At 41.8% G+C, this 20219-nt stretch overlaps 1 protein-coding gene across 2 annotated transcripts; it reads left to right on the top strand.

The window, feature by feature from the left end:
- On the top strand, positions 538-15060 carry RIT1 (Ras like without CAAX 1). 2 transcript variants are annotated; one of them, XM_018046269.1, is made up of 6 exons: positions 538-1034; positions 1496-1640; positions 1813-1869; positions 4317-4390; positions 4611-4802; positions 15011-15060. In XM_018046269.1, the coding sequence occupies exons 2-6, from the start codon at positions 1538-1540 to the stop codon at positions 15050-15052; spliced, it is 468 nt and encodes a 155-aa protein (XP_017901758.1). In that variant the 5' UTR covers positions 538-1034; positions 1496-1537; the 3' UTR covers positions 15053-15060. The 2 variants fall into 2 exon arrangements, with proteins under 2 accessions (XP_017901758.1, XP_013832177.1); XM_013976723.2 differs by lacking the exon at positions 15011-15060 and adding an exon at positions 7456-10155 and having other exon boundaries at positions 544-1034.

The following is a 20219-nucleotide window of genomic DNA, read 5'->3' as shown; positions in this document are numbered from 1 at the left end:
TCTTGACCCAGGGATCAAACCTGGGTCTCCCTCATTGCAGGCAGATTCTTTACCCTCTGAGCCACCAGGGAAGTCCCAACATAATGCTATTATAGCTCCATCAGAAAAATACATACATAGACCCAAAAATTTGCATGTAGTTCCAAAAGTTTTATGACTGTACAAAGTAAATCCTTAAAAATTCAGATGAAAATAGAGGATTTTTATGATGGATATTTTTCACTTTCATATTGTCCCCCTTTATTGAACATGGTTAAAGGTACTGAGTGAAGGAAGCATTTTTAAAGGAAATGCAAATTATTCTTGGAAAAATCTGCTTCAAAAAGAAGGAAGGGTGCAAAAGTTGCAATAGAAAAATTTCCCAGTGGGGTTGTTTGTGCTACCTACAGGTGGATATAGTTGATAACTCCTTCATTTGTGCTGTTATTTAAGGCCACCTGAAAACTCGAATTATCATTTCCTGTGGGAAGGCATATTACTTAAAAATTAAAAAAAATTTTTTTCTAAATATTTCACGTAACATTTGCTTAAAATATGTGCAGAAGTTTGATTAGTATAACTAGTTGTCTTTGAGACCTGATTGTCTCAAGTCATTTAAGAGCCCAAGTCATTGCCTTTGTCCATTTAGGGAAAGTTTTCTTTTTCTGCTGTTAAGCCTTAAACTTGATCTTGGTGCTCTTTTGGGGAGGATTTGGTGGGTGCCCGTTTCCTTTGTTTACCCATTATATTTGGCTAAATTTTTTTAATATACAGTACCGGGTAAGCTAACTGTTCTAACGCCTTTGTGGGCATGGGCCCTTAGTGAGGCGCGGAACTGGCTTTGAGGACCTGGAGGGAAAATGGCCCTCCCCGAAGGGGGTGTGGCCAGCTGCGGGCGTCACGGGGCCGCCCCGCCCCTCCGGTCGGGACGCGGGCGCTGCTGGCGCCATCTTTCCCGGCTGCGGGAGGGGTCACAGGTCAGTGTCGGATCCTCGGCGCGAGTGAGGAGGACGAAGTAGGTGATCAGACCGGCCGAGACCTTCAAGTTCTGACCGGTAAGAGCAGCAGGAGGCGGCTGGCTCCTGAAACGGAAGGGGGGAGGGCCTGAGGCGGGCCGGGGATGCAGCTGGGGGAGGGGGCCGGAGAGAGGAATGGGGAGGGGGCGGAACCTCCGGGTGCCGCTGGCGTGAGAGGACCCTTGCGGCCTAGGGGGAGGTGTTCCTTTGGTCCTCAAACCTCAGCTTTCTCACTGGGCTCCTTCCTGCTGTGTCCCGGTTTGAAAAATTGAAGATTTCTTTGTCTGTAGACCTTCTGGAAAATGTAATAATTCGGAAAACCTGTGATAAGTCATAAGACTGAACTGTCCGGGAGGGAAGGTGATGGTGAGGATTTCTTTTACGGCCGCCAGAAAGGGAGCAGGAGTCATAGGCCAGCGTATGGGAAGGCAGGGCGCTGACTAGGACTGTCGTCACTGGTGCCTCCATCCTGGATTAAATGTTTTTTTCTTTTATTCTAGGTGCCTTTTCCTCGGGGCAGCCCGGGATTCTCCGAAAGGACAATGGATCCTGGGACTCGCCCAGTTGGTAGCTGTAGCAGCCCTGCAGGGCTGTCTCGTGAATATAAGCTAGTGATGCTGGGTGCTGGTGGTGTAGGGAAGAGTGGTAGGTGACGTTTTCCTTCCATCTTACAAGAAGTAAGAATGAAAAATGCTTACGACAAATGCCTTCCACCCAGATCAGCTGGGAGACTGGCTAGCATGCAGTGTTGATACTTAACAGTTCTTTCCATGGGTCATCTTTGTGTGGATTTTACCTTTCATTTCTTGTTTTAAAGCCATGACCATGCAGTTCATCAGCCACCGATTTCCAGAAGATCATGATCCCACCATTGGTAAGTCAGAGCGTCACTTATGTTTTACAAATAAACCCCATAAAGGTTACTTTGTGTCAGTTTTTGAAACAGTTTTAAACCATTTATATTTTGATCCTTTTTTGGTGCCTAAACAGACTTACTTAATAAGTGTATCATAGTGATTGCTAAGCAAATGAATCTTTTCTTTTTTCCTAGCTTAAGTCTATGTACATCAGCCATCTTAGTCTGTCTTTATTGAACATTAATGGGACACTTTGTTATATTTTTATGGTTGGTATACCATGTTGCCAGGTTAAAGGAAAAATTTAAGGGCCACTTAACAGAAGCCTTTTACTATCATTTTTCTAAGGGTCTGATTTGAGACTGACTCTGTAACTATGAGTCAGCTGGTTTGAACTTCCACAAAAGGAAGCAGAAAAACAAGTAGAGCCAGCCTGCTGAACTCTTTACAACCCAGACATCCAGAGCCTGGACTTACTTGTTCCACAAGAAGCGCTTCATTTACTTCCTTATACCTCAAGTTCATTACATAGCAGGGTCTTTCTTCATGTCTTTCACAGTCCTTAATGCTCAGTTATTAGTAAAACAGAGTAAAAAGTAATTTTTTAAAAAATTGCTATTCTCTCTAAACATCATAAGGAGACAGGTTTGATTTTTACGAGTTATATCCCAGGATTATAGAAAACTTGTGATGGGAATGGGGAGGCACAGAAGGCCGCTGTATTAGTTATGTTTTCAGGAAGTGACACTGTGTCAATCCTGGGTCTCAGGAGAATTTCCGTTGGGTCAAGCCAATGAGTGTTCTGTGCTAACCCATCTTTGGATATAGTCATTTTATATAGTAGATGCTTTTGTGGCTTGGGGAAAACAGAAACAGTTCTTATTTTTTCATGTACTATATTCAATTTAGAACATTGTTCACAAATTCACACTGGTGGGAATTCTAGGAACAAAATGAATTTAGAGCTTAGTATAATTTACTTAGAAATATCTTTTCCTGGGACTCCTGACAGTGCAGACCAGTGGTTAAGACTGTTTCCATTCGAGGGGGCACGAGTTCCAACTCTGGTCAGGGAACTAAGATCCTGCAAGCAGCATGGTGGACCCCCTCCCCCACAACAACAACAAAAAACTAAGAACTTGTCCCCTGAAAAAGTTCCCCTCCCCCCCACTCAGCTGCTCTTCTGACAATATCATCTGATTCAACAACAGATACTTTTACCTATTGAGTTATGTGCCAAGCACTGTGTTAGGCCCTGGGGTTACAGTAGTGAGCAAAAAGATATGGGTGTTTGCTCTCATTTGTGCTCCCCTGGTGGCTCAGAGGGTAAAGCATCTGCCCACAATGCAGGAGACCTGGGTTCGATCCCTGGGTCGGGAAGATCCCTTGGGGAAGGAAATGGCAACCCACTCCAGTACTCTTGTCTGGAAAATCCCATGGATGGAGAAGCCTCTCATTTAGTTTCTAATTTAGTGCAAGTTTGTTGCAAACTTTGGCTGCTAAATCTAAGAAGAAAATCTTTATATTGTGACATGCACATATAAGAATACATTTACACATATGTATATGTAATTAAAATACCATGAAACTCTATTTACCTCACTACTTACGTTGCACTTTTGTATTTCCTCTTTCATTTTAGATTTCTCCTTTTTTATTTTAATGCTGGTCCTAACCCATTAAATTCATCCACAACTCACAAATACTGATGGCTGCATGACCTGTAGTTTGAAAATCATTGGTTTAGTAGGCCCTTCGTCTTTGAGGAAGAGTCAGAAGCAGGGATTCAGGAAAAACTGTTTGAAGGAAATACATCAGGGTGTAAGGAGCAAATGTTTGAATGGTGGAAATAGTGAGGCTTTTCTTTTTTACTTTTTGGTATTTTCCAAGATTACCATAATAATATACATAGAGAAATAGCTCTCATAAAGGAGGAATTTTGACTATATGAATTCTTTAAGAGACTCTGATATTTCTTTTTCCTGTATTAAAAATGAGGAAGAACTATAAATAAAGCATTAATGAACTTTGTAACATTTAGTTTTTTTTATCTGTAAAATGGAGTTAATACCACCTCACTGAATTATTGTCACTATTGAATGAGTTAATATATATAAATCACTTACTATAATGCTTAGTGTTTAATAACTTTAATAAATGGTGAAGTTACTTTATGGCCTAACGCTTTTCAAAAAGACAATCTCTGAGCTCTTTTTTAGTTTAGAATTATAGGTGAAGTCTGAGAAGTTTAAGCTATGAATAAATTTACGTCATGGCTTATGTGGAAGAAAAAAATTAGTTGACCCAATTTACATATCTGAATGGATTTAGGGGCTTCCTTTGAACATCTGGGCACTTAAAGAAACTTGTGTGTAATCATCTTTTCCATAAGATGAATTTCAGAATAAGGTTGCATATTCCTGCATTTATGAGTTGATAGTACTGCCTCTCTTCCCTCCTGTAGAAGATGCTTATAAAATCCGGATCCGTATTGATGATGAGCCCGCCAATCTGGACATTTTGGATACGGCTGGACAGGTATTAAATCTCAAAATGCTATGAGTAAAGGCCTTTTCATGCTAGTAAAGGGGAGGGAAAGACTTATGCAGAGAAGATCACTGGTTCATTTCTTTTAATTTTTCATGCACTCTGACTCAGGACAGCAGGTAACAAATCTCTCTTTGATCTGAACTAAATAGCTGAAGTATGTATAGTTTTAGGTTGTATTAGTACACTAATGACCCTTGTTTCCCTCTAGGCAGAGTTTACAGCCATGCGGGATCAGTATATGAGGGCAGGAGAAGGGTTTATCATCTGTTACTCCATTACCGATCGTCGAAGTTTCCATGAAGTTCGGGAGTTTAAACAGCTTATTTATCGAGTTCGACGTACTGATGATACTCCTGTGGTTCTTGTGGGAAACAAGTCTGACCTAAAGCAGCTAAGACAGGTGAGGATAGACTAGAAAATGCTATATGTAATTGTGTGAGATTAGTCATTTGTGTTTCTAGGTTTATACATTTCTGTGCCTTAAAATGAAAATTTAGCATTAGCTTCTCCCCAGCCTGGAAAATGTCCCTATATCTTGCTATTATTTTGGGTAAAATCTGGATTGTAGGAATCAGTTTACAGGACAAAATCCACAGGTGACAAATCAGATGACAAATAGGATACACTTTAAGTGAGGCGTCACGGACTTCCCTGATGGCTCAGCCAGTTAAGAACCCACCTGCAGTGCAGGAGACGCAGGAAACGTAAGTTCGATCCCTGGGTTGGGGAGATCTCCTGGAGGAGGACATGGCTACTCACTTGTGTTCTTGCCTGGAAAATTCCATGGACGGAGTAGCCTAGCAGGCTATAGTCCAAAGGGTCGAAAAGAGTCAGACACAAGTGAGCATAAGCACAGATGGAGGTATCATGGGCTTTTTACTTCCTAAAGCCTCAGAAATAAGTCTCTTTTTGTTGTAAAGAGAGAAACAGGCTTCAAGGTATACTTCCTGATGGTGAGGATTATGAGCCCAGTAGAGGGAGAATAAGAGAAATTGTAGAGGATTTTAGAATGAGTGATACCCTTCAAATTAGCTGCAGTGTTTAAAATTTTGCTTTTTGGTATAGAGATGAAGGTATAGTGAAAGGGGCATGTTTATCACCACTAGTGAAGGCAATGAATGGTATAGAATTTTTAGAAGTAATTGGATAATAGTTAAGTTCGTGATGTTTCTTGGTTGCTTCCTCTTCAGAATAATCTATTCAGGGATTTATATATAAAATATTTGTTGCTAGGCTATTTATGTCAGCGAAAAGTTAGAAAAAGGCTAAACATCCAAAAGTAGGAGAAATTATGTTATATTCATAATTTGATATGTTGATTTCAGGTTCTTACGGTTTTCAGTGTTGTAGCTTAATTACAACTTCTCTTTGCCTTGTGATTTACTTTCTGGAAATGTATGAGGAAATTAAGATTGTATCTTTGACATCTATAAATACTCCCTGTTCCAAAAAGTTACCTTTAAAGTAGACTAGAAATAGAATCACATAGTTTGAAGATGGAAGGAGTCTTAGAAGTGAAATAATCCAGCCTCTCAGCAATACAGATATCACTGTGCTTGCTCTGCTGGGACATCTCCAGAGCTGGAGAGGGCTCTTCCTGTTACTTCACTTTGGGGCGTCAGCTGTAATTTTTTTCTGCTGCTGTTGTTCGGTCACTAAGTTTTGTCTGACACTGCAACCCCATGAACTGCAGCACACCAGGCTTCCCTGTCCTTCACTATCCCCCAGTTTGCTCAAACTCATCAAACCACCGAGTTTCAGTTATGCCATCCAACCATCTCATCCTCTGTCACCCCTTTTCCTCCTGCCCTCAATCTTTCTCAGCATCAGGGTCTTTTCCAGTGAGTATACAGGGTTGATTTCCTTTAGGATTGACTGGTTTGATCTCCTTGCTATCCAAGGAACTCTCAAGAGTCTTCTCCAGCACCACAGTTGGAAAGCATCAATTCTTCAGCGCCCAGCCTTCTTTGTGGTCCAACTCTCACATCCATACATGACTGCTAGAAAAACCATAGCTTTGACTATATAGACTTTTGTTGGCAAAGAGATGTCTCTGCTTTTTAATATGCTGTCTAGCCTTATCATAACTTTCCTTCTGAGGAGCAAGCATCTCTTAATTTCATGACTAGAGTCACTGTCTGCTGTGAATTTGGAACCCAAAAAATAAAATCTGTCACTGTTTCCACTTTTTCCCCATCTATTTGCCATGAAGTGATAGAACCAAATGCCATGATCTTAGTTTTTTGAATGTTGAGTTTTAAGCCAGCTTTTTCTCTCTCCTCTTTGACTTTCATCAAGAGGCTCTTTAGTTCCTCTTCACTTTCTGCCGTTAGAGTCGTATCTTTTGCATATCTGAGGTTGTTGATATTTTTCCCAGCAGTCTTGATTCCAGCTTGTGCTTCATCCAGTTTGGCATTTTGCTGATGTACTCCGCATATAAGTTAAATAAATGGGGTGACAGTATACAGCCTTGTCACACTTCCTTCCCAATCTTGAACCAGTCCGTTGTTCCATGTAAGGTCCTGACTGCTGCTTCTTGACCTGCACACAGGTTTCCCAAGCGATGGGTAAGGTGGTCTGCTTTCCTGTCTCTTTAAGAATTTTCCACAGTTTGTTGTGAGCCACAGAGTTAAAAAGGCTTTAGTGTGGTCAATGAAGCAGTTTTTCTGGAACTCACTTGCTTTTTTTATGATCCAACAGATGTTGGCAATTGGATCTCTGGTTCCTCTACCTTTTCTAAATTCAGCTTGTACATCTGGAAGTTCTTGATTCATGTACTGCTGAAGCCTAGCTTGAAGGATTTTAAGCATTATCTTGCTAGCATGTGAAATGTGCACAATTGTACGGTAGTTTGAAATTCTTTGTCACTTCCTTTCTTTGGGATTGGAATGAAAACTGACCTTTTCCAGTCCCGTGGCCACTGCTGAGTTTTCCAGATTTGTTGACATAGTGCAGCACTTTAACAGTATTGTTTTTTACGATTTTAAATAGCTCAGCTAAAATTCCACTGTGCTGTTACCACTAGAAGTTTTCTCTTGTTTACATTTTTAAAGGTCACCAAGGAAGAAGGATTGGCTTTGGCCCGAGAATTCAGCTGCCCCTTTTTTGAGACATCTGCTGCATACCGCTACTACATCGATGATGTGTTCCATGCCCTTGTCCGGGAGATTCGTAGGAAGGAAAAGGAGGCAGTGCTGGCCATGGAGAAAAAATCTAAGCCCAAAAACAGTGTATGGAAGAGGCTGAAATCCCCATTCCGGAAGAAGAAAGACTCAGTAACCTGAAGGAAAGATGTGAAATGTCTATCTGTGAACTGCAGTGCTTGATCAGAGCAGTCCAGTAATCTGCATTAGTGAGCATGGTGCTTGTTCTTTCTCCTGTTATGACCGTTATTTTAAAAGTAACTGATGAAGGGGACATGCCCACTAGGAGATTTCAATGATGTGGTATTTAAAGGATTGTCTCTTAGCTAATTCTATTAACCCAGTGGAGCACTGTCTACTCTTTAATTTGCCACATTAGGATTTGATCTACCAATGTTTTGGATTCTGTTGCTGACATTAATTAATGTTGTTTTTTATGCCCAGGGGAATATGCCTACCGTATGTGTTTGACTAAGCTCACAAGAGGAATTTTTTGCCATGCACTATTCTGCACTCTCTTGCGGTCCCAACTGCAGTTTCCTGGGGAGGACTTCAGGGAGGGACTTCTGTCTTTTCTATTCATGCTGTGCTTCCTGGAGACAGAATAAAAATCATATCGGGAAATCAGTTCTACAGAGATCAGTGCTAAAGTTCAGCCGATAGCTATGGAACTGACTCCTGTTGCAGATAGTGATGAGAATGGGGAAATCAGGCTGTATGTTTTTGCAGGAACTTGCTAGAAAAAGGTAGGATCAGAACAGTGCTCCCCAGAGGAGCCTGTCTTTTCTGAGAAGTACACATTTGACCCAGATTCACTGGGAGAACAAACACGTAAAATGTAATGAAACTTGCTTTCTCCCTACAGCGTTACTTTACTGTTCCTTTCAGGGTTTTACCTTTCTTTACCTTCAAAGGTAAACACTTTGGAAACCATTACTAGATTACTAAACTCCTGTTTAATCTAAATCCTTGGTTGGGATAGCCCTTGCCTTGTACAGGTTTATTTTTTTCCCCAGAGTTGCACTCACCAGTATTAATTGCTTCCTAGTGCTTTCCCCTCACTTCTCCATGCTCTCTAGGACAGCTAAGCCTGGCAGAATGTTTTCTAGGCCCTTCGTCAGACTGACTGCATTTTCCAATCAGAGGAGACTCATCAGGAGTTAGTAAAATTGAGTATGCGCCTCCTTGACACAGACAATCACTAGACTCAAGTGTTCTAAGAAAGCCTGTGGCGTTTCTGTTTAATGAGCCAGTCTTGAAGCTTTAAAATCCCCATATGTTGAGTTTCTCATTGAAGGTTTCTTTACAAGGACCTTGCTAAGTTCACCTCAGGGTTTTCTCTGAGCCTTGACAAAGCTTAGCCTAAGAGAATACCACTTTGATAACTGCATAGTGGAAAAACTATCCTATCTTCTTGGGAAGAATCAGCTTTAAATATTGGTGGTGAGCGCTTTCTTTTAGAACCAGGATTATTTTGATACCTGAACTTGCTGTGTGTGGAGATGAAGTGCAAAAGTGCTGAGAGTAATGTAGCATATGTTGAACACTGAATGTCGCTGGAGCAGTGTTTGTGGCCACTTCAAGAACATGGCCGTGTGTAGCACCTTTTAAAAAGTACACAGCCCAACTTACTGTTTTCCATTTTTATTACCAACAGAAGGATGGGGTTTTTCCTTCCAATCAGTGGTATATGTTCTAGGTTTAAAGAAAAGTGATGATTGTAACTTTTTTAGCTGAGTAGTGATCCCTTTTGAAACTCCTGGAGATGTTTTTGCTACCAAATAAATCATGTTTTATGGTACTCAAGCCATCCAAAAGTGAAAGATACAGAATTTGAATCTATGCAGGACAAATATCGTAATGGAATCATAGCACTTTGGAAAACCATGACAGAAGATACGTACGGTGCAATTCTATGAATAGTGTTTCACCACATTTAAACTAGCTTAGGGCCTGTTAGGTTTAATGCCTTAGCTTCTCATTACTAATGACCTAGGGAATTGTTATTAGCATCAAACAAGAAGTTCAGGATAGTCAAGGCAGCAGAGAATATTGCCAGAAAAAAAATCTTTAAGACAGGAGGGAATTTCTATTGTGTATAAGAAAAATAACAAATGAGTGTTTTTAAGACTATCAGTGTCATATATTTGATCATTGGAATAATTAGCCCATCAATTAGTATTGAGAATTCTGTTCATGGTGCTAAGTAGTTAGAGGGGTATAATGTGTAAGTCATAGTTCTATTCTTAGTGATTGTATAGTGTAAATAATTTATAAGCTCTAAATAGTCAGCTTTATCTAACTTGAGGGCATTAAAATCAATTACTGCCTGGAACTTTGAAGAGAGAAAAATTCAGGGATAGATAAGTTGAAAAGCACTGGAACTGTTTATGTCCATACCAGATTGGTAAATTACAAAACTTGGAAGCTGGTGTCTAGAATTAACTGTTTAGAATTCAAAAGGGGACATAATGTTTTACCTTTGTGATCTATTAGCAGGAATTGGTCTACTGTAATGTTTGAGGAGCAAAGGGAAGAAAAGTTTTTCACTTATGCACTTGTTTTTGAAGACAGTTTGTATGACACAATACAAAACTTTTAAACAACTTATTGGACCTTTCCTTTATTTATCTATATGTGGGTAGAAATGTTTGGAATTGTTATACAGAGGTCATTTTAAGAAAAGAATACTGTGAGATTTTATATTCTGGAAAATATTGATTGAAAAGAGTTTTGAGTGCCTACCATGCACAGAACAGCTGTATCAAGTAGTCAGGAGCATGCCACGGAATGCCCCTTCATCCAAAGAGATTACCTCGGTGCTCACAAAGCTTGAGGGCCAAGGAGGGAGGTGGAGGTGCTGTGTCCAACGGCTGCAGAGGTTCCCTCTTGTCTCAGTGAGCTGAGGTCCCAGTTCCAGGCACCTCCTGGCTCTGATTCCTGACCTCAAACACTGTCCCCATCCTGGAGCCAGTAGACCAGTGACACTTGGTATTTGGCCATGCCATTGGAGAACGTGGGGTGCAGAGTGAACCGCTGCCTCCAAGTGCCTGAGGGACCCTCTGAGACCCCAGCATCTCTGGGAAGAGGCAGAGGGATGAGGCAAAGTTTTGTTTAAAAAAGAGCTTACCTCTTCAATGAGAAGACAGAAAAAAACATGTTCAAAGTAGTACTGCATTTGCCATTTGATCAAGGGTTAATTCAAGTTGTTTCAAGTATATAAGCTAAATGCGAGACAATGAGGAATAATCTTTTATGTGAAGGTCACTGCTTTTATCTCCACTACTCTAAATAGGCATCAGTGTTGGTTCAGTTCAGTCACTCAGTCGTGTCCAAGTCTTTGCAACCCCATGAAATGCGGCACGCCAGGCCTCCCTGTCCATCACCAACTCCCAGAGTTCACTCAGACTTGCGTCCATCAAGTCGGTGATGCCATCCAGCCATCTCATCCTCTGTTGTCCCCTTCTCCTGCCCCCAATCCCTCCCAGCATCAGAGTCTTTTCCAATGAGTCAACTCTTCGCATGAGGTGGCCAAAGTACTGGAGTTTCAGCTTCAGCATCATTCCTTCCAAAGAAATCCCGGGGCTGATCTCCTTCAGAAGGGACTGGTTGGATCTCCTTGCAGTCCAAGGAACTCTCAAGAGTCTTCTCTAACACCACAGTTCAAAAGCATCAATTCTTCGGCGCTCAGCTTTCTTCACAGTCCAACTCTCACATCCATACATGACCACTGGGAAAACCATAGTCTTGACTAGACGGCCCTTAGTCGGCAAAGTAATGTCTGCTTTTGAATATGCTATCTAGGTTGGTCATAACTTTCCTTCCAAGGAGTAAGCGTCTTTTAATTTCATGGCTGCAGTCACCATCTGCAGTGATTTTGGAGCCCCCAAAAATAAAGTCTGACACTTTCTACTGTTTCCCCATCTATTTCCCATGGAGTGATGGGACCAGATGCCATGATCTTCGTTTTCTGAATGTTGAGCTTTAAGCCATCTTTTTCACTCTCCTCTTTCAGTTTAATTAAGAGGCTTTTTAGTTCCTCTTCACTTTCTGCCATAAGGGTGGTGTCATCTGCATATCTGAGGTTATTGATAATTCTCCCGGCAATCTTGATTCCAGCTTGAGCTTCCAGCCCAGCGTTTCTCATGATGTACTCTGCATAGAAGTTAAATAAGCAGGGTGACAATATACAGCCTTGACGCACTCCTTTTCCCATTTGGAACCAGTCTGTTGTTCCATGTCCAGTTCTAACTGTTGGCTTCCTGACCTGCATATAGGTTTCTCAAGAGGCCAGTCAGGTGGTGTGGTATTCCCATCTTTTTCAGAATTCTCCACAGTTTATTGTAATCCACACAGTCGAAGGCGTTGGCATTGTCAATAAAGCAGAAATAGATGTTTTCCTGGAACTCTTGCTTTTTCGATGATCCAGCGGATGTTGGCAATTTGATCTCTGGTTCTGCCTTTTCTAAAACCAGCTTGAACATCAGGAAGTTCACAGTTCACATATTGCTGTATCAGTGTTGGTAGAGAGGACTTAATTTAGACATTGAAAAAGTGAAAGTGTTAGTTGCTCAGTCGTGTCCGACTTTGTGACCCCATCGACTGTAGCCCACCAGGCTCCTCTGTCCTTGGAGTTTTCCAGGGAAGAATACTGGAGTGGGTACCCATTCCCTTCTCCAGGGGATCTTCATGATCCAGGGATCAAACCTGGGTCTCCTGCATTGCAGGCAGATTCTTTACTGTCTGAGCCACCAGGGAAACCCAGTTTAGACATTAAAGAAGTATATTTTGTGTCCTCATTATTTAACACTTATTGAGTAGGTCAGTAACTATCAGAGTGTCCACTGTTAAATGGGTAATGGAAGAGGAGCATTCCATGTTCTAATGTAACCTCTTAGGATAGGCAGTGGAATTACAGTCAAAATGTTTATGGAGACTTATATGCACTAAGCACTGTTTGCTTAGAGGTGTGAGGGATTCTGATACAGTCAGAGGACTAAAAAGCTCCCAGCTCTGCAGCTTTGATAAAATTTGCATATACAAAACAACTAGAGATCAATCTTTAATAGATTACGTGCTTCAAAGTGGGAGTGTTAACAAGGATTCAAAGAAGGAAGGATTTACAATGGCCTGGCAGGTCAGTGGGGTTGACTCTTTAGGTGGAGGGGTCTTCCCTGGTGGTCAGGTGGTTAAGAATCTGCCCCTGATGCAAGGTAACCGAGTTTGATCCCTGCTCGGGGAACTAAGATCCCACATGCCGTGGGGTAACTAAGACTGTGCCACAACTTAAGAAGCCCACGTGCCACAACAGAGATGCAAGGCTGGGATTTCCCTGGTGGTCCAGTGGGTAGGAATCTGCCTGCCAGTGTGGGGGACATGGGTTCTGTCCTTGCTCTGGGAAGGTTCAACACGCTGCGGGCAACTAAGCCCGTGTGCCACAACTATTGAGCTGGTGGCCCCTAGAGGCCGTGCTCCACAGTAAGAAGCCACTGCAATGAGTAACCCCTGCTCAGTGCAACTGGAGAAAACCTGTGAGCTGCAAAGAAAACCTAGCATGGCCAAATTTTTAAAAAGTAAATGGGAAGGACTTCCCTGGTGCTCCAGTGGCTAAAATACACGAGACTACTGTTCAGGGAACTAGATCTCACATGCTGCAACTAAAGATCCTGCATCTCACAACAAATACTGAAGATCCCGCATGCCTCAGCCAAGACCCAGTGCTGCCAAATTAAAAAAGTGAGTGGAAGAGGAGACAAATTCAGGAGAGATTGCATTTGACCAGAATAGAGTAATAAGGAGATTACATCAGAAGTGTAATTTCTGAAATTCCTCATTCCTGGTATTTATTACTCATTTATTTAAGAAGAAATTGCTCATACACGTTTAGTATGCCATTGATAAATGATTGGCCATGTTGCACTTTTTCCAAACTCCATCTTGAGGAAGATGAGATAAATTTGAAGTCTTATTTTTAAAAGTCCTAGTTAACATTGACAGGACACTTGGCTTTAAAAGATACTTAATACTGAAAACATTCGAATTGCAGTAATCCTGGATTTGTTCAGCTTCAAATTAAAATTTATTTTCAAATCTTCATTCTCACATTTCGTCAGCTCAGCTGGAACTGAAACTCATATGGTAACATCATACAGGGAAGTAGTTGGAAATCCTAAATTTATGACCGAAGATATCATTCACCTATCTTCAAAGTATCTCTAAATGTTCTCATTGCATGAATTAATTTTGTCTTTCTTTTTCCCCACTAAGTATTGGCTGTCAATAATTAGCAACTATATATTTTACTCAGAAGTTTTAAGTTTTTTTTCAGTGAAAGTTGGAAGGTGAGTCTTGCTATTCCTTGCTGTTTTATTGGTTACCTGTTTCAGTGGTGTGCTCTTCACATGTTTGACTAGCCTACTTCCATACCCATGCAGAAAGCTTATTATTGTTTAGTTGCTAAGTCCTGCCTAACTCTTTGTGACACCATGAACTATAGCCCTCCAGGCTCCTCTGTCCGTGGGATTTCCCAGGCAAGAATACTGGAGTGGGTTGTCATTTCCTTCTCCAGGGGATCTTCCCGACCCAGGGATCAAACCCGCGTCTCCCACATCTCCCGCACTGGCAGGCGGGTTCTTTACCACTGGCTAGTCACCAGGGAAGCCCATGCAGAAAGCTAGAGCTGCCTTAACCCTTGTCTACAGAAAGCACATTCTCCTTTAATGAGTCGCATTGACTTGCCATCTGCTGGCACCACTGTTTAGAAGTGAAGGACCTTGTAAGGCCTGCAGGAACCAGGATGGATTTTAGTCTTTGGGAAAATGTGATCAGAAAGCATAAGGGAATCAACCCATCTATAGAGGCTTGCAGACCTATTTCTCTTCACTGTCGAGACAGTCAGACCCGAGTGTGGCCATCTTCCTTAGGCTAAAATAAGTTAGTTAACCCAACTAAAGGCTCCTGACACAAAGTTTCTATTCCCAGTGGTTTACATTTGATAGGGAAGACAAAGCGATCTGTAGGAAACATGAAAACAGAATTCCCTGGCAACCCAGTGATTGTGCTGTCACTGCCAAGGCCTCAGGTTCATTCCCTGATTTGGGAACTAAGACCCACAAGCCACACAGCACAGCTCCAAAAAAAGAACAGAACAGTACAGTTACTAACTTTAAAAAACTGCAAGATCTAGGATTAAATTGGTAGGTGGAATTAGACCATGAAGATTACTCCAAAGGAGGAAAAGTGTGACTTGGGACAAAAAGTCGAGTTGTGTCTGTAGGACAACTTCAATGGAGGATTCGAAACTGGGAAAGTCAAGACCACAGTGTCGTACATAGAATGGGCGTAACAAAGCAAGCTTGGGGTTAAACAGTAAGAGGTGGGGTGTAGCAAGAGCCCATAGGGCGGGGTAGAAAGCTGTGGAGCCTAGTCTCAAGGGTGCATGATTTTCAAATATCTGTTTATTCAGGGTCAGAAACAATGGAGGGCTTCCCTGGTGGCTCAGTGGTAGAGAACCCGTCTGCTGATGCAGGAGATACGCGTTCAGTCTCTGACCTGGGAAGATCCTGCATGCCGGAGAGAAACAGCCCATGTGCCCCAACTGCTGAGCCTGTGCTCTAGAGCCGGGGAACCGCAACTACTGAGCCCACGTGCTGCAGCTGCTGAAGCCCATGCAGCCTCTAGCCTGCGCTCAGCAAAAAGGTGCCGACACAATGAGAAGCCCGAGCTCCAACACGAGAGAGTAGCCCCTACTCCTTGCAGCTGAGAAACGCCTGCGCATCAATGGAGACTCAGCACAGCCAACAAATAAACTATTTAAAAAAGAAAGAAACAATTGGAAAGCTGTGTTTTGTTTTGTTTTGTTTTTCTCATTTTCTCACTTTAGCCTCTGGGGATTTCAACTTCATAGATTTCTGATAGGACCTGATAGGGTTGAAACAAAACCCTCCCAGGTGATTCTGATTGTAGTCACCTAGCCATTTAGCCATTCCTGGGTTAGGGATCACTGAACTGGATGATATCCAAGGGAGGTCACTGAAGGACTGTATAAAGCTGTGATAGGTTGTAGTTAACAGGTGTGGAAAATTGTGGCTCTATATGTAACAATAGAATGGTGTGGGGATGGGGAGCAGCTGGGAGTAAGCAACACGAAGGCTGCTCTAATAGTTAATGAGTAAGGAAACAAGGGCTTTGGCTGTGGGGACAAGCAAGAAAAATAAACTCATACCTTGTTATGAAGGAGACCACTGGAGAGCACAAAGGACTGTTAGGTCCTAATGTGCAGGTTATTTAGAAGTCTCTGACCAACTTTCAAATATGAGTTGACCTGGGAAAAAAATTACTGAAATATTTTAGTTTTGTCTAATAGTCCTTGCTTTAAAAAGAGAAAGTATGATGAGCAGCTTTTGGTTCAGTATGTCCATTCTGCAGCACACATGATTATATCATTAAGTCACCCAGTTTTTTGAACAAAAGCTGCTGGGGTGGGGACATGTGTCATTTCCTGCCCTTCCCAGAGCTCATTATTGCTAGGTTTATTACAGTTTGCTCTGAGCCAGGAGAAAGTCTTTAGCTCCCAGAAATATCCCCACCAGATGCTTCTCTAATTTTCCTTGCAGAGGAGTGTGTAGGTGAAGTCATGGAGGCAGAGAAACCTACAGTATATATGAAGGTGAGTCCAAATATGTGCTCAAATACAATGTAATCCAACATAAAAATTTCTGCTGGCCTCTGTGGAAGACACATGCACATACAATTTAGTCAGAAATATCTTGCACAGTCCCACCCAAAACACTGAGGCTGCTCTTATTTTCATATCCTTAGACTCCTCAACAGAGTATGTGGTTCTGGTTGCAGCTAAAATACATTTACCACCACAACCATCACCAAAAAAAACCAAACTGTCACAAAAACAAGTCTAGACCAAACTTCTCTTGAAACTCTAACTCAGAGTAAACAGGAGGAAGAAGCAAGGGCTTTCTGTGTCTGCCTCCTAGACAACATTTTGTTCACTGCCTGTCTACCTTTATTGGACAAATCTTTACTGCATACAGCTCTTGGAGTCTTAGTTCTGTTCTTTGGGCGCCTCCAATTCTAAAATGTGGACTATCCTCTAAGATTTGATCAAATCGAACAGTGGGAGAGTGTAGGGAAAGAGCAAATTAGCCAAGATGTTGGTGGTCAGGCTCTCTCGCCCAACGCCCTCTCGCTCTTGCCCCATGTTTTGTAAATAATGATTATGTAACAGCTGAGATCACTTATAGCACTGTGCGTGCACATCACGAGGTACTGGCTTGGCCACAGGCTACGCTTGTTCTATAAGCATATATAAGCTTCACCTGAAACGCCCTCAGGGCTACATTATAGCTGCATTATGGCGGTGAGGCTGCCTTTCAGCTGTGTCTGCTGGGTCAACCATGGGAAGAGAGAATACAGGGTGTCTGCTGCTATGGCTGCTGTGCCAGTCAGGAGAGAATAAATGTATTCGCAGGTCTTAATAGCTCCTTGCACTTCCAGCTTCTCTGCTCGAGCTTACCTACCCTGGGTTCAATGAACAGTGTGCCCAGTGAGATAGAGCGAGACAATCGGCGTAGTTGGTAGGATAAGTGAGACAGAGAGTGAAAAGAGGTGAAGAACAAGCAGTGAGTATTTCAACCCCTTGGTGAACAATAATGTTTAAATATTAACTTGGAAAATGCCTAAAAATAGACTGATTTGGTGTGAGTGAATGTAAATCATGAAAATGTCCAGTTTCATACAGTAACAGATAACCAACCCTCCAAACGGAGAAGGCAATGGCACCCCACTCTGGTACTCTTGCCTCGAAAATCCCATGGACAGAGGAGCCTGGTGGGTTGCAGTCCAGGTTGCAGTCCATGGGGTCACTAAGAGTCGGACACAACTGAGCGACTTCACTTTCACTTTTCACTTTCATGCATTGGAGAAGGAAATGGCAACCCACTCCAGTGTTCTTGCCTGGAAAATCCCACGGACAGAGGAGCCTGGTGGGCTGTCATCTGTGGGGTTGCACAGAGTCGGACACGACTAAAGCAACTTAGCAGCAGCAGCAACCCTCCAAAACACTTAAACCATAGTGTTTTTATTTTTTGGTTGTCCTGCACAGCATGTGGGATCTTGCTTTCTCTAGCACAGATTGAACCCACACTCTTTGCAGTAAAAGCTGAGAATCTTAATCACTGGACTACCAGAGAAATCGTGAAACATTCTTGAGGACATTGGCATCAAGAGCGTGAAAGAGCACAGGGACTCCCTGGTGGGCCAGCGGCTGGGACTCCATGCTGTAAATTCAGGGGACCCGGGTTTGATCCCTGGTCAGTGTACTAGATCCCACATACTGCAACTAAAACCTGGCACAGTTGAATGTCTTTTAAAAAAAGAGTACGAGCATATTCTAATTTGTATCAGTTCCCGTAGCCTCTGCATGTTTCTTTGAAGTCTCTACCAGTACTGATAGTGGAAGAAAGAGCTTCTGGGGTCAGAGTGTCACAGGGTGAATCCAGGATGCATGGCTTATGAATGGCATAAGCTGCTGTTAAATTTATTAAATGGGGACAATAGTAGCACATATCCAACAGGGTTGTTGGAAGGATTGAGTTTTAAATGTGTAAAGTGCTTAAAATTGTGCCCAGCACTGATAAGCATTTGATCATGTTAGTTTTTTTTTGTTATTCCTATTAAAAGAAAATGAGACCCTTCTTATGGCCTTGTCAAAGTTTTCCAATTAGATTGATGTTTAACATAACATTTGAGGTGAATTACTATGCTATGCTAAGTCACTTCGGTCGTGTCCGACTCTGTGCAACCCCAGAGACGGCAGCCCACCAGGCTCCCCTGTCCCTGGGATTTTCCAGGCAAGAACACTGGAGTGGGTTGCCATTTCCTTCTCCAATGCATGAAAGTGAAAAGTGAAAGTGAAGTCGCTCAGTCGTGTCCAACTCCTAGCGACCCCATGGACTGCAGCCTACCAGGCTCCTTCGTCCATGGGATTTTCGAGGCAAGAGTACTGGAGTGGGGTGCCATTGCCTTCTCCAAGGTGAATTACTAGCTCCCCAGAACTGAACACAAAAGCAGCTAATGAATTACCAGGCTCTTATCTATTTATCTGTTAATACATCTATTCCTGGGCCTGCTGAGCCTTAAGACCTCCTCTAGGAGTTTGTTCTTGAACACCAAGCAGAGTTTTGAGCAATTCTTCCAGGTGTTCAGAAGCTGTATTTGACCTAATATGGTATTTGGCAATTGAGATACTCTCCAGTTTACTATCTTGTAAAAGTTATACTGAATAAGAATAGATATGTTTTCAGTTTTTTGAAAAAATTATGCCGCTTGGCTAAAACTTAATGTCAGTCTTGAATTACTTAAAGAGGACTTTAAGCACTAGGCTGTTCGTCTTTTCAAACCACTAGGTATAGGGAATGAATGAGATTAGAAGGTGAGGCACATGGTACGTTAGGAACTCTTCTCCAAGAGTTTGTTATAAGATCATAGGATAAAATACCTTAGAATGAAAGGTACTATAGGAAACTATGTAGGAATTCCTTGGTGGTCCAGTGGTTAGGATTCTGTTCTTTCACTGCGGAGAGCCTGCGTTCAATCCCTGGGTCAGGGAACTAAAATACCACAAGCTGCACAGTGTGGCCAAAAACAAACTAAGCGATGTTCTTTATTCATTGCCCACCCAATAGCAATTCCTTCTTCCAAAGAAAATGACATTTTACTCAAGAATCTACCCATCTTCCATACTCTGTTCCAGGGCAGTACTAAATGGCCTGAAGATACTCCCATCGTCTTTCCTTGTGATTGGTTCAGAAATGACCAGGTAATACATTTTGGACCACCAAGATAAGCGGAAAGAATAGCTAGAGGCTTCTGTGAATGACTGACCTTATTTTTCTAGGAGAGGTCCCAAGGCAATCTCCTTTTTTCTCCTGAAAATGCTTCTATAAACATTATAAAAGCCTTACTAATGATTTTATGCCTTAAGCTAGCACTGAATGTCAGAATGGCCCTCAGAAAGAACCTGGGCCCCTCATAGTATTGGTGACTTTTTGTTGTATCAACTCTGAAGCCTAACCTGCCTTTGGACTTCCAGTTAGGTGAACTGATCCATTTCCTTAATGTTTAAGCCAGTTTGAATTGGGTTTCCTGTTAATTAAAGCCAAAAACATCTTGAGTGCCAAGATAATCTTACTATCATTGTTATTATATCATCACATTAGAAAAAAGTAATATACAAAGTTACATACCACGACTGGAATTATAAAGTTGTTAAAAGAAATTGGAAGGACATGTGCCAAAATTAGTACTGTTTGCCTGTGGGTGAATTTTTTTCTGGTTCCTATGAACATATACTTTATGTATTTCCTAATACGATCCTGAATAATGTACACAGGGAAGAAAATGCACAAGGAATAAGATTAGATGACTTATTTCTAATGATTGTTAATCTAATGATTGTTAAAATGATTGTTAAGGTTTTGAAATCTTGGCTTTTTCCCCTCTTCTCTATTTTCCAATGTTTTTATAATATACTTATGATATTAGTTTTATAATTTAAAAATGTTTTATATTTTCACTGAAACTTAAGTTTTAAGCTTTTTCTCTTGCTTCCCTCTTTCTTGCATGCACACACAGCGTTCCTTTTCTGTTTGTAATTA

Source organism: Capra hircus, chromosome 3 (assembly GCF_001704415.2).
Source record: "Capra hircus breed San Clemente chromosome 3, ASM170441v1, whole genome shotgun sequence".
NCBI lineage: Eukaryota > Metazoa > Chordata > Mammalia > Artiodactyla > Bovidae > Capra > Capra hircus.
This window is presented reverse-complemented; position numbering and strand designations above follow the sequence as displayed.